At 50.4% G+C, this 12,248-nt stretch overlaps 1 protein-coding gene across 12 annotated transcripts in view; it reads left to right on the top strand.

The window, feature by feature from the left end:
- Nucleotides 1–883: 883 nt before the first annotated feature.
- Nucleotides 884–12,248, top strand: part of TCOF1 (treacle ribosome biogenesis factor 1) — a 37,817-nt gene continuing 26,452 nt past the window's right edge. For 6 of the 12 annotated variants that reach the window (XM_072756889.1, XM_026008677.2, XM_026008662.2 and 3 more), the window contains exons 1-6: nucleotides 973–1,209; nucleotides 3,670–3,725; nucleotides 6,595–6,740; nucleotides 10,376–10,449; nucleotides 11,202–11,388; nucleotides 11,999–12,069. In XM_072756889.1, the coding sequence (XP_072612990.1) occupies nucleotides 1,102–1,209; nucleotides 3,670–3,725; nucleotides 6,595–6,740; nucleotides 10,376–10,449; nucleotides 11,202–11,388; nucleotides 11,999–12,069 (642 nt within the window). In that variant the 5' untranslated portion in view covers nucleotides 973–1,101. Of the gene's footprint in view, nucleotides 1,210–3,669; nucleotides 3,726–6,594; nucleotides 6,741–10,375; nucleotides 10,450–11,201; nucleotides 11,389–11,998; nucleotides 12,070–12,248 lie in introns of all 12 variants that reach the window. The other 6 variants (XM_072756891.1, XM_072756890.1, XM_072756885.1 and 3 more) reach the window with 3 other exon arrangements.

The following is a 12,248-nucleotide window of genomic DNA, read 5'->3' as shown; positions in this document are numbered from 1 at the left end:
AAATATTTCCCAGCCTACCTCATCCTCTCCCTGCCAACCTCCCCTTGACAAGTACAACAGCCTCACATCTAGTTTTGTTCTCCACAAATCCACCCTCCACATTCTGATGATAGCAATCTCTTAAAAACACAAACCCGGGTCACCCTCCTCCATAAAACCAGTCAGAGATTATCTATCACCCTTGGAACAAAGTGCAAGCTCTGCCTAGCAGGAGAGGGTGCTGTGGGGCCTGTTTACTTCTCCATCCTCCTTGTCCTTACTCATCGCCTCTTACCCACAACTACAGCCCACCAACACAGACTGGGTTCTATGTTTGGGCTTCCCAGCCTATACCAGGGCGATTTCTCCCGTCTACATACAGGCAAGTGCCCTCTGCCTGGAATTCCAGTCCTCTCCCCTGCACCTAGAAATTCCTACTCCATCTTTAAGCCTCAGATGAGATGCCTCTCTGGGGTCAGGTGGCCCTCCTCTGTGCTCCCCAGGCTGTGCCAGTCCTCGACAATGCGCTCAAGGCATTGAACCACAGTTGCTTGGTTACCAGATCTCCCTGTGAGCTTTGAGGGTAGCCACCATTTCTTATCCATCTTTTCATCTCTCCATTCTAGGTGAGCAGTAGCCTAAGGTATGGTGCTCAGAAACGATTTGTGCAGTCAATGAATAATGACAAATAGTCATGGATCGTAAAAACTACGGGAAGTGAATGAATGAGTGGGTAACTGGAAGCTCGGGACCCGAGAGAAATGCAGATTAACATGTTCAGAGATGAGTAAAACCCTATCGCGGCCGTCACAGCGAACAAGGAGGGCAAATCCCTGCGGTGAGCAAATCTGCAGGGTTTAAGAGGCCGGGAGGCGGGACCGGCGGGACCACGCCCTCCCCCGCCAATGGGAAGCCTTGTTACTCGCCAAGCCTCCGCCCCTTTCGGCCGCCGGGGCGGGGCCGGCCGCTCCAGGAGCTAAGACTACATTTCCCGGCGCGCCGCGCGGCGCGGGAGAAAGAGGAGCCGGAAGTGGGGCGCGCGAGGTCCAAGGGCACGAGGGAAGTGGCGGGCGGGGACCGAGGGGGGCGTGCAGGTGAGCGGACAGGCCGAGTTTCGCCGGCATGGCCGAGGCCAGGAAGCGCCGGGAGCTCCTTCCCCTCATCTACCAGCACTTACTGCAGGCGGGCTATGTGCGCGCGGCGCGGGAAGTGAAGGAGCAGAGCGGCCAGGTAAGCGTGCGCGGGCCGTGTGCTCGGGCCGCGTGCAGGGAGGGCTGGAGAGCGGCTGCCTGCGCCCCCTCCCCTGGCGGCCTGGCGGCGCCCAGCGCCCGACCCCGCGGCGCCCCGGGGGGCGGCCGGGGGTACTGAAGGAGCCGCAGCCTCTGCCGCCCTGTGGCTCCCTGTCCTGGGCCTCAGTTTCCCCAGCCCTGCAGTGGGCGGGCCGGGGTGTGAGATCCGACGCGCAGGGCTTTGTAATTCCCGCGCCCCTTACCTCCACCCCCTTCCTGGTAGTGGCGGTTTAAAGTTTCCCAAGTCCCGGCCACGTGGCTCAGCTTGGCCCCGGACGGCGGGGGGTGCTGGAGGGTCGCCGATTGCGACCGCACCCCAGGGAAGGGGGAGGAGGCGAAAGGGAGCGCCAAGAGGAGGGGCCAGTGGCCCCTAATGGAGCTGAAGCTCAGGCCCTCATCCCTCCCGTACCGAGGTAGACAGCTCTGGGATGCGAGCTTGTGGTGGAGTCATTGCCTACTTCATTTTTTTCCCGCAGCTGTCTCTGGCGCTCAGGGTGCTGGTGATAGAAGGCTGAGCAGGTCCCCCAGCCCTCCCAAGGTCTACAGTCTTGAATCTAGTAGGGGAGGTGGGCACAGATCAAAGAATCACAAAGGTAACTGTACACTTAACACGTTAGGTGCCAAAAATGAGAAGCATAGGGTGATAAGACAGGGATGGCAAATTGCCCACGTCAGGGATACCCAGCATTGCTTTCCTGGGGATGTGGATGCTGATTTGAGACCTAAGAGAAGGGAAGTGGATATTCCCGGCAGAAGTGCAAATGCCCTGAGGTCGGAGGCAACTTGTTGCATTTGTAGTGGCCTCTGGAAAGTCCATTGTGGCTGAAGTGTGGAGTACAGGGTGACAGAGCAGGGAGCTGGCTGGAGCCCTACTGTAGTTAGTTGGGTCTTCATCTGAGGAGTAGTGGTAAGCCACTGGAGGGTTTTAAGCTGGCAAAGTGGATATTGACCAGATTAGTCATCCCTTTGGCTGTGGTGTGGGGTCTGGTCCTGATGCATGGCTCCCAGAATCTCCCTAAAGGGTGATGGGCCCTAAGACGTTATTATCCAAGCTTTTCTCCACCCTCTCGACCTTGATTGCTTTCTTACTCCATTTAGATCACTTAACAGGTAAGTGGGGCAAGAGATAGTACCCATCTTGGGGCATTTGTCTAGGCGAAAGTATCCTGTATCCTGTCCTCATGGAACTTGTACTGTAGCAGGAGTAAATGAACAAATATTAAAAAAAAAAAAAGAAGAAGAAGAAGAAGAAGAAGAAGAAAGTTAATGATAGAGTGTGTCAGGTGATCTTAGGTGTTAGCTATAAAAATAAGGCAGGCAAGGAGGATAAAGAATATCAGGGTTCAGTTATAAATAGGAGGATGGGGAAGCCCCATTGAAGGCCTGACATTTCACCTGAACTTTCACCTCTGAGAAGGCAGAGACTACCTGAAGGAATTGAGGGAGCAAGCCATGTAGTTATCAGGAGAGCATTCCAGACAGAAAGAGTAGCAAGCCCTGATGGGGTGGGTGGCCTGACACATTTGAAGGACAGTGAGGAGGCAGGTGTGTCTGGGGCAGAGCAGAGTGAAATTGGTGATTGGAATCTGTATTATCAGCTCATGTGCAGCCCGCTGGCTAGAATACCTCGTTCAGGCCTGATAGCTTCCTACTAGGCGGGTGCTCCTCTTATCCCCGTATTATAAAGGAGCCTGAAGTTTGAAGAGGTGAAGAGATCAGCCCAGCCAGTTAACAGAGGAACTCTACCTGACTCCATATGCACCCTCTTGGCCATTCTGCCCAGATCTCAGATTCTCAGATGCTGCCCTCACCTCACACTGCTCGCTCAACCTCCCTGGGGCACTCGACACCCTGAGTTCTTGACATTTACAGAGTGGGTCATCTGGCCTCGGCTCCACCGGGCTGGATTCCACCTGGTTCCCTCTGCTTCTACCAAGAAACTGGCACCATTTGGTTCTAGTCTCTTCCCAGTGGATGAATGGATTGTGGTCGTGCCTCCTGGGTGCCTTGGATGTCTGGGCTGTGGTTTGTACGACCCTGGGAAGATCGCCCCACCTGGCCTGTAAAAGACTTGAGAGGTCAGGGGTGAGAAGAGCCCTGTCTTGTGGCCTCTAAGTGTGGAGAGCGCCAGGGAAGTTGGGGGCTGCTGGATAAATGCTAGCCTGGAACATTCGAACTCCAGTCTCCCAGAGGTCCCTCTCCCTAACATGTTATCTTAAAAGGTTTTATCTGGAAGTACTTACCCTCCTTGTCTCTGGAAGGTTTGAGTGGTACTAACATGGCCAAGCAGACCTATTTCTCAGATCAAAAAGCCTCCCATGAGGTCATGGAGAGTTGGGCCCAAGGAGGACCTGTATTGTCCTAGGGGGTTAATTGCTGCTTTCTTTTTGCTTCTCCACAGAAAAGTTTCCTGGCTCAGCCTGTGACCCTTATGGACATCTATACTCACTGGCAACAGTAAGTCTGGCGGGTCTGAAAGAGTAGAATAGGGACACCCCAAACCATCAGCTTGAAATAAGCTAGGATGCTAATCTGGTCTACAGTCTGGCTGCGTAGCCCACTGTGGACACTAGTATCGCTCCTGAGAAGCCAGGTCACAGGTATGGGTGTCTGATAGTGAGAGAGGTGTGATCAGTGCTAGTAAGGACCCCAGCTTTTCAGTGGCTTGTTAATCATTCAGTCACCAAACATCTGTTGAGTACCTACCCAGTAAGTGCCAGGTCCTATTTTAAGTATGGAGATACTGTCCTGAGTGAGACAGACATGGTTCCTTCTCTCCTGGATCTGACATTGGAGTCAGGGAAGTAGGCATGCATCAAAGATTGAAACAAATAAATGTAAAGTTAAAATGGTTGTGAAGATTATGAAAAAGGGCCCAGTGACAAATCCCATAAACAAGTTAGCCAAGCCTCATTTGGGCTTTAGGGGGAGGTTTGGGGGTTTGGGGGGGGGTTTCCCTGTGGTGACCTTTGATTTAAGGGCTGCAGAGAATGGGGGAGTGAACGAGGCACTAGGTCTGGAGATGAAGGTGGAGCAGACCTGGCAGGGGAAATTGCCGATATAGAGACCTGTAGCTGCAGCCACAGGATAGAGGAGGTTGGACAGTTGGCAGGGCCCATCCCAGGCAAGGCCTCATCATCCATGGTGAGAAGTTATGTCTTTGCCCCAAAACCAGTGGGAGCCATGAAAGGGTGAAGTAGAGACGGGTGAGATCACTCTGCAGGATGGCGTGGCTGGTTGCGGCTGTGGACACCATCATCCAGGCAAGAGCTGATGGGGCTTGAGACAGGAATAACAGAGGGGTAGAGAATCAGACAGTGGATTCCAGGAATATTAGGGGACGAGACCAGGAGCTGTGGATGGTCTGGAGGGGCAGTCTTGTTGACTCCTGGTGCCTGGCTTGTGCACCTGCATGGAAGGTGGGCCTGAGCATGGAGCAGGAAGCCAACCCAATTTAGAGGGAAAGATGGAGGGAAAGGGAGGAATGTTGAGTGTGAAATGTCTGTGAAACATGCAGAAACAAGGAAAGGGGGGATAATCCAAGGACCTGTCAACAGAGGAATGGTTTGAGACGGAGGGAGGGGATAATCATTCTCTCTGTGAATTGGCCTGACCATAGTCAACCAGGGGAATGGAGTGAAGGACTTGCTGTCATGTCCCATGAGGAATGATTAGAAAATCCTGAATTGTCCAGGATTGACAAGAAGACAGGCAAAGGGACAGGTGATGTGTCTGTGCATCTCTGAGGACAAAGGGAGTGGGGTATTCTCCGGGGCTCTGAGAGACTGAAGTGGGACCCAGAGGTACCGCTTTAGGGAGATGGGTTGCAGCTTCTGAATAGAAGCTATCCAAGAAGGAGGTAGGCTACGGTTCCCTGTCCTCAGTTGTGTAAGTAAAGGCAAGAATGGTGTGCAAGAGATCCCAGCTTCCGGGGGAGCTAAGGTCTGTGAGGGCCCTGTCAGCAATCAGTTCTTGCTGTCCTCTGCTGCTAAGAGCACAGTACATGCCCACACTCCCTCTCCCTCACCCTCTTCAGCGTGCCCAAGTGTCTGGATCTTATAGCACTTCCTTCCCTAGAGAACCACTCCAGTGAGTCCTTCCTTGTCACTGGTCCTTTCTGTGGATGAGGGGGACTGAATGGAATGAGGACCTCACACACCCACTAGAGGCAGCCTAGCCTAATGGTTCCCAACAAAGTTCAAACCCAGGGGCTAGCTGTATGACTTTGGGCAAACTTGGCTTCCTTGTGTCTATGTCTTCATCTGTAAGATAAAGATAGTAATAGTAAATAAGGTGCTAAACCTGACCATTGGAGGCATCCTCCCTACCGCCATGCCGCCCCCCAAAATTTATTGAGCAGCAGCTACTGTGAGCCAGAATTGTTCTTGATATACGTGGAACTAACCAGAGAAAAATCCCTGCCCTTGTGAAACTTACATTCTGTTGGGAGGAGAGGGGCAGGATGAATTGATGTGTAATAAATGAAACCTAGTTTTCAGAGGAGTCTCAACAAAGTAGCCTTCCTGGGAATGAGGGATCCACATCCCAAACTATGGCAGAGTGTATCTATCCCAGCTGGGGAACATGGGGCAGAGACAGTGACACCACCTCAGGGTGGGAGGGTGAGGTCAAAGGGATGGTACTTGCTCAACCAGCTGAGTGCTTCTCCTGCCCATGCCCCCAAACTTACTCTGACCCTGAGCACAAGTCACTTAGTTGATAGTTTCTTGAGATGTCTGCTACAGGCTGAAGATACATAGTAAGCCAACAGAGGTTCCTGCCAGCACCACTCCCCTCCTCTGCTAGGTTTGACCACGTGGTGGGGGAGTCAGGCAGGAAGTAAGTAGAATAACCAGAGAGAGAAAAGTGCTCTGCAGAAAATGAAACAGGACGGCAGGGCAGAGAATGTTGGGGGGCAGGGGAAGGGCCTTTGAGGAGGCTGTATTGGTGCTGAGGCCTGAAGCACCAAAGGACCTAAGGAGAGTCTTCCAGAAAGAGGGCACTACAGGTGCTGCAAGTTCTGGAGAAGGGAGAGCCTGGGTGGCTCTTATGAGCAGCCTACAGGTGCTGGCACATTCCCACTCAGTGATTGTTAGCCACTGTCATTATATAATATTATCAACCCTTCTTGATTATTTTGAAGACTAATAGTCATAAAAATAGTTTATGAAATGGGTGAAGATGCAGAATACAAGTATATTACACCGTGTTTTCAAATTCTGTATGCAAACTTCCTTTGAGGGAGGAGGTGGGTGTCTTTCTTTTTAAATCTCCTGGAGGTGCCCTTGCCACCTGGTTGGTATAGCCAGTCACCCTCGTCCTGCAGAACCTCAGAGGTTGGCCAGAAGCGGAAGGCAGAGGAGGATGCAGCGCTGCTGGCTAAGAAGACCCGAGTGTCAGACCCCATTAGCAGCTCAGAGAGCTCAGAAGAGGAGGAGGAGGAGGAGACAGAAGCTGAAGCCACCAAAACCAGTAAGAGTCCTGCATGCTGGGGGAGGCTTTGTTGGTGTGGGGGGCAGTGCTCAGCCCAGGGCCCTGCAGCTCTGGGGAGCAGGCTTTCAGATATTGGATTGTTCCAGGGGGAGAGTCCACCTCCAGCTTCTCCTCCAGTGAGCCCTGGGAGGACCAGGAGCTTTCAGAGAGAAGATTGGAAGCGTCTCACATACCTTTTGCAGTATTTAGTTGAGCCCTTTCTTGTGCCAAACATTGTGTCCTAGGTAATGGAATTCTGGTGGCGAACAAGAACAGAGCTGGGCCCTTACAGTCTAATTTGGGGTACAATAGCTATGTTGTTATAAGCCCCTGGATGCTTCTGATAAAGATGGAAAGAGGCCCACATTTGTAGAAGATCTGCTGGAAGGATCTCAGAGGACAGCTAGCAGGCACCTCTTCTGTGTGGCCTCTGGGCTGCTGGAATAGGGGCTGCTCTTCCTGTTGTTTTGAAGTTAACACAGGCAAGGTGTTCCCAGGGGCTCTGGTTTCAGAGCTTTGGCAGGGGTGACCCCGTGAGGCCTCTGCAGCCCCTTCTCCCCAATTCCTCAAGACAGTTTGTGCTTCAACCAACATAGTTGTAACTCCACAGTGGAATTGTCCTTTTTCTCTGCAAGGTTACTGGGCTTTACTTACATAGAAGGTAATTTCTTGGTTTTTAAACGTATTTTCTGATTGTGAAAGAAATACAGGATTCATCATAGGCTATTCATTAGAGGGTATATGAAAATTACTGGTTAAAAAGGCAGGAAAAAATTACCCATATTCTTGCCACCTACGATTTGGCAAATTATTCTTCCATTTATTTTTCCTGGGCATTTTTTTTTTTTCTGGACATGTTTTTAAAAAAATTCAAAATCATATTGAACATATATCTTCTATTCTTAATCTTTTATTTATTTTTTTATTTTTTAATTTTATTTTTTTACTGGAGTTGAATTTGCCAACATATATAACACCCAGTGCTCATCCTGCCAAGTGCCCCCCTCAGTGCCCATCACCCAGTCACCCCAATCCCCCACCCAGCTTCCTTTCCACTACCCCTTGTTTGTTTCCCAGAGTTAGGTGTCTCTCATGTTTTGTCACCCTCACTGATATTTTCACTCATTTTCTCTCCTTTCCCCTTTATTCCCTTTTACTAATTTTTATATTCCCCAAATGAATAAGACCATATAATGTTTGTCCTTCTCCGATTGACTTATTCACTCAGCATAATACCCTCCAGTTCCATCCACATCAAAGCAAATGGTGGGTATTCGTCGTTTCTAATGGCTGAGTAATATTCCATTGTATACATAGACCACAGCTTCTTTATCCATTCATCTTTCAAGGACACTGAGGCTCCTTCCACAGTTTGGCTATTGTGGACATTGCTGCTGTAAACATTGGGGTGCAGGTGTCCCAGCATTTCACTGCATCTGTATCTTTGGGGTAAATCCCCAGCAGTGCAATTGCTGGGTGGTAGGGCAGGTCTATTTTTAACTCTTTGAGGAACCTCCACAGTTTTCCAGAATAGCTGTACCAGTTCACATTCCCACCAACAGTGCAAGAGGGTTCCCCTTTCTGCACATCTTCTCCAACATTTGTTGTTTCCTATCTTGTTTATTTTCCCCATTCTCACTGGTGTGAGGTGGTATCTCATTGTGGTTTTGATTTGTATTTCCCTGATGGCCAGTGATGCAGAGCATTTTCTCATGTGCTTGTTGGCTGTGTCTGTGTCTTCCTCTGTGAAATTTCTGTTCGTGTCTTTTGCCCATTTCAGGATTGGATTGTTTGTTTCTTTGCCATTGAGTTTAATAAGTTCTTTATAGATCTTGGAAACTAGCCCTTTATCTGATAGGTCATTTGCAAATATCTTCTCCCATTCTGTAGGTTGTCTTTTAGTTTTGTTGACTGTTTCTTTTGCTGTGCAGAAGCTTTTTATCCTGAGTAAGTCCCAATAATTTATTTTTGCTTTTGTTTCTCTTGCCTTTATGGATGTATCTTGCAAGAAGTTGCTGTGGCCAAGTTCTAAAAGGGTGTTGCCTGTGTTCTCCTCTAGGATTCTGATGGATTCTTGTCTAACAGATCTTTCATCCATTTTGAGTTTATCTTTGTGTATGGTGAAAGAGAGTGGTCTAGTTTCATTCTTCTGCATGTGGATGTCCAGTTTTCCCAGCACCGTTTATTGAAGATACTGTCTTTTTTCCAGTAGATAGTCTTTCCTGCTTTGTCAAATATTAGTTGACCATAGAGTTGAAGGTCCATTTATGGGTTCTCTATTCTGTTCCATTGATCTGTGTGTCTGTTTTTGTGCCAGTACCACACTGTCTTGATGACCACAGCTTTGTAGAACAACCTGAAATCTGACATTGTGATGCCCCCAGGTCTGGTTTTCTTTTTTAATATTCCTCTGGCTATTCGGGGTCTTTTCTGATGCTTTCTTAATCTTTTAAAATTATAAATGCAAAACAAGTTCACTTTGAACCAATATGAAAGCATGTGGGGAAAAAATGAGAGGTTTTCTATCCTACTATCCTGGTTCCCTTTCCCCCGCCCCTTTAATATATCCTGGCAGGTAGCTTTGAAACCTCCCTTTGCATCTCTGCTGACAGCCATGCATATGTGCGCAAGCCCCTATCTAGGCACTATGTAACATAAAGCTTGGCCAATTTTATACTGACCGACGTTTGACGCTAATGAATTTGTATTTAATGAATTTTATTTAGTGATATTTAATGAATTTTCCCTGTGCTAATGGGATCAGGATTATCCTTTTTAAAAGAGTCCCTGTTGAGAGAAGCATGAGGAAATATTTGTGGGCAGCGTGATACAATGGCTGGCATTTTCTTCAGAGTCCTCCTTGATGAGGAAGGGTGCCAGAGAGGCTGCTCAACATCACATTGGCCACAAGTTGGTAATGGCTGGGGCTGTATGGTTCACTGTACTTCTCTCTACTTACAAATGTGTCTAAAATTAAAGAGAGAAGGAGATGGAATTAAATGCCCAGAGGAGAGTTAGACCATGCAGTTCATCTCCTCAGTGTCCTCTCTGGTTCATAGCACACCCTAGAAATATTGCCTGGTCTGAGGTCTGGGGAGACAGTACCTCCTGATGTAAGAGCACCAGGAATCTAGGTCTCAACATCTAACTAGTTCCCAGTTCCATGGTTTAGCTGCCTTTCCACTAGAAACTGTTGACATCCTGAGCAGCTTTCTCTGTGGTCTTGGGGCTGGCTGGCCTGCCACTGTCCCTGTCCTGCTAGGTGGCCCTTGGGCTGTGGTGTGGTGGCCCGCCCTGAAGTCGTGCCATGCCATCGAGTGGTATGCAGCCCAATTGTGAGCCGGCCCTTTTTTCTCGTGGCGTCTCAGGACTCCATGGGGGATATGGACCCGTGGCTGTTGTGTTGCCCAGCTCTCGCTCCTTCTGGATGTGGCTGCTGTCTCCATCACTCCCACTCCCACCTCCAACCCCCCCGCCCCCAGCTCTTTTCCGTGAGTCTGGGCTCAGCCTCCCGTCCTCATGCTAGGACCAGGCAGCCATTCCAGTTGCACTGTTAGGTGAGCTGAGACCTGTTGGCTGTTCTTAAATGAGAAAAAGCTCATCTGCCTCATCCCATGGATGTTCCTATCTTGCAGCCCCAAGACTAGCGTCTGCCAACTCCTCAGTTCCAGGACCGGTTTTGCCATCAAGCACAAAAGAAAAAGGCGTGGTGAGTAGGACCAGCTCTCGCCTATGGGAGTGAATTGCCCTATAGGGGGACAGTCCCCTGCGTCAGAGAAGGATAGGGTTGTGGGTAATTGCCCAACATGGATTCAGGTGTTAGCCTTTATCACCAGTTGTGTGATCCTAGAGTGTCTCTTTACTTCTCTGGGCCTCCGTTTCCTTTTCCATAAGATGGGGACACTGCCCACTGCTCTGGACCCCTGGGCACAATATGCATCTGTAATAGCTCCCTTCCATCCCCCCACTCCCGTCATCCCTGCATTGCCTGTTCAGCCAACAACTTGTTACTGATCCAGTTATTTTCCAAGCACTGTGGGAGGCAGTGGGGGCACCACAGCACTAAGACACCTGTGGTTCTGAAAGCTCAAAGATCATTTTCTAGACTGAAACCACTTAGAGAGTGGAATATCATTTGCTGGTAGTCCATAAAGCACTGTTACAGACACAAAAAGGACGTGTCCCTGAGCTGCCTGGCACGCTAGCAACCATGAGAAGTAGTGATAGGAACCACAGCAGACTGCTGGTTACCGCTTAACAAGCGACTGCTGTGTCCCAGGAACTGTAATTAGGCTTTCTCCCTGCCTCTGTGAGGGCAGGTACCACTGTCAGCCCCATCTTAAAGATGAAGAAGCAGACCGAGGGAGGTAATTTGCCCCAACTCTGCACGGCTGGGAAGAAGTGTATGCTCATTGCTAAGCAGGCCGTACCCAGTGTGTCTGTCACTCCTGTTCTTTGTAGGCAAAGACCAACAAAGCCAGCAAGATGGTCAACTCCACACCACATCCGGCCTCTGGCAAGGCAGTGGCCCACATTCTGTCTGGGAGATCACCCAGGAAGTCTGCAGGGCCCTCGGCAAATACCATCCTGGTCTCGGAAACTGAGGAAGAGGGCAGTGTCCCGGCACTCGGAACCACAGCCAAGCCTGGTGAGCAGCCCTGACATCTAGACACCAAGCCCCCTGAATTTGGGCTGGGGAGGCAAGCCTTGGACACTGCTTTATCCAGCTCTGGGACATTCTGGAATTCAGAAGTCTGTCTCCATGGCAGTAAGAGCCCCATGCCTTGATAAGGGAGGGGTCTGCTGCAGGGACATGTCAGGCTTTGCCAGGGGAATTGGAGCAGCCTGGATGATGATGGATCATTTTCTAGTTTATTGTGCGCAGGTGGGTACAGGCCCACTAGGGCGGCTGAGACGAAACTGAGAGGCCTGGGTTTGCCTCAGTTTCTCATGTCAAACAGGCGTTTGCCCTGCCTGCCTCAGTGTGATGATGGAGGAAGATCTCTGAGCCATCCGATGCTGGCTTATGTGTGCTAGGACCTATTATAACCCTTCCCAGGGCCACAGAGACTTGTATGGGAACACAGGGATACGAGTGGCATGCGCCTCAGCTGTGGGGCTTCAGGAAAGGTGGAGCTGAAATGCTGCGTGGGAGAGGCAAGCACACAACACCTGCCTCTCATTTGCTGGCTTGGCGGAGTGCTGGCGAGGGGAGTCTGAAGGATAGGTGCTCAGTCCTCTCCCTCTTCCTCCCTTAGGAATGGCATCAGCCAACCAGGCCGACAGCTCCAGCGAGACCTCCAGCTCCAGTGATGAGACCGATGTGGAGGTAATTGCCACCATCCTCAGGAGTTGCCCTCTGCAAACCTTTAACCCTCCCAGACGCCTGGCCAGGGCTTTGCACGCCAGCGTGGCCAAATCAATTCAGCAAGTGTTTCAGGGGCACGGGGAGCTGGAAAGGCTGAGGCCTGCAGAGCAGAGCCAGATGCTGCTCGTGGCACCTCGGGC

This window comes from Vulpes vulpes, chromosome 4, assembly GCF_048418805.1.
Source record: "Vulpes vulpes isolate BD-2025 chromosome 4, VulVul3, whole genome shotgun sequence".
NCBI classification, from domain to species: domain Eukaryota; kingdom Metazoa; phylum Chordata; class Mammalia; order Carnivora; family Canidae; genus Vulpes; species Vulpes vulpes.
Note: the sequence above shows the minus strand (reverse complement) of the source record. Positions and strands in the feature narration are given on the sequence as shown.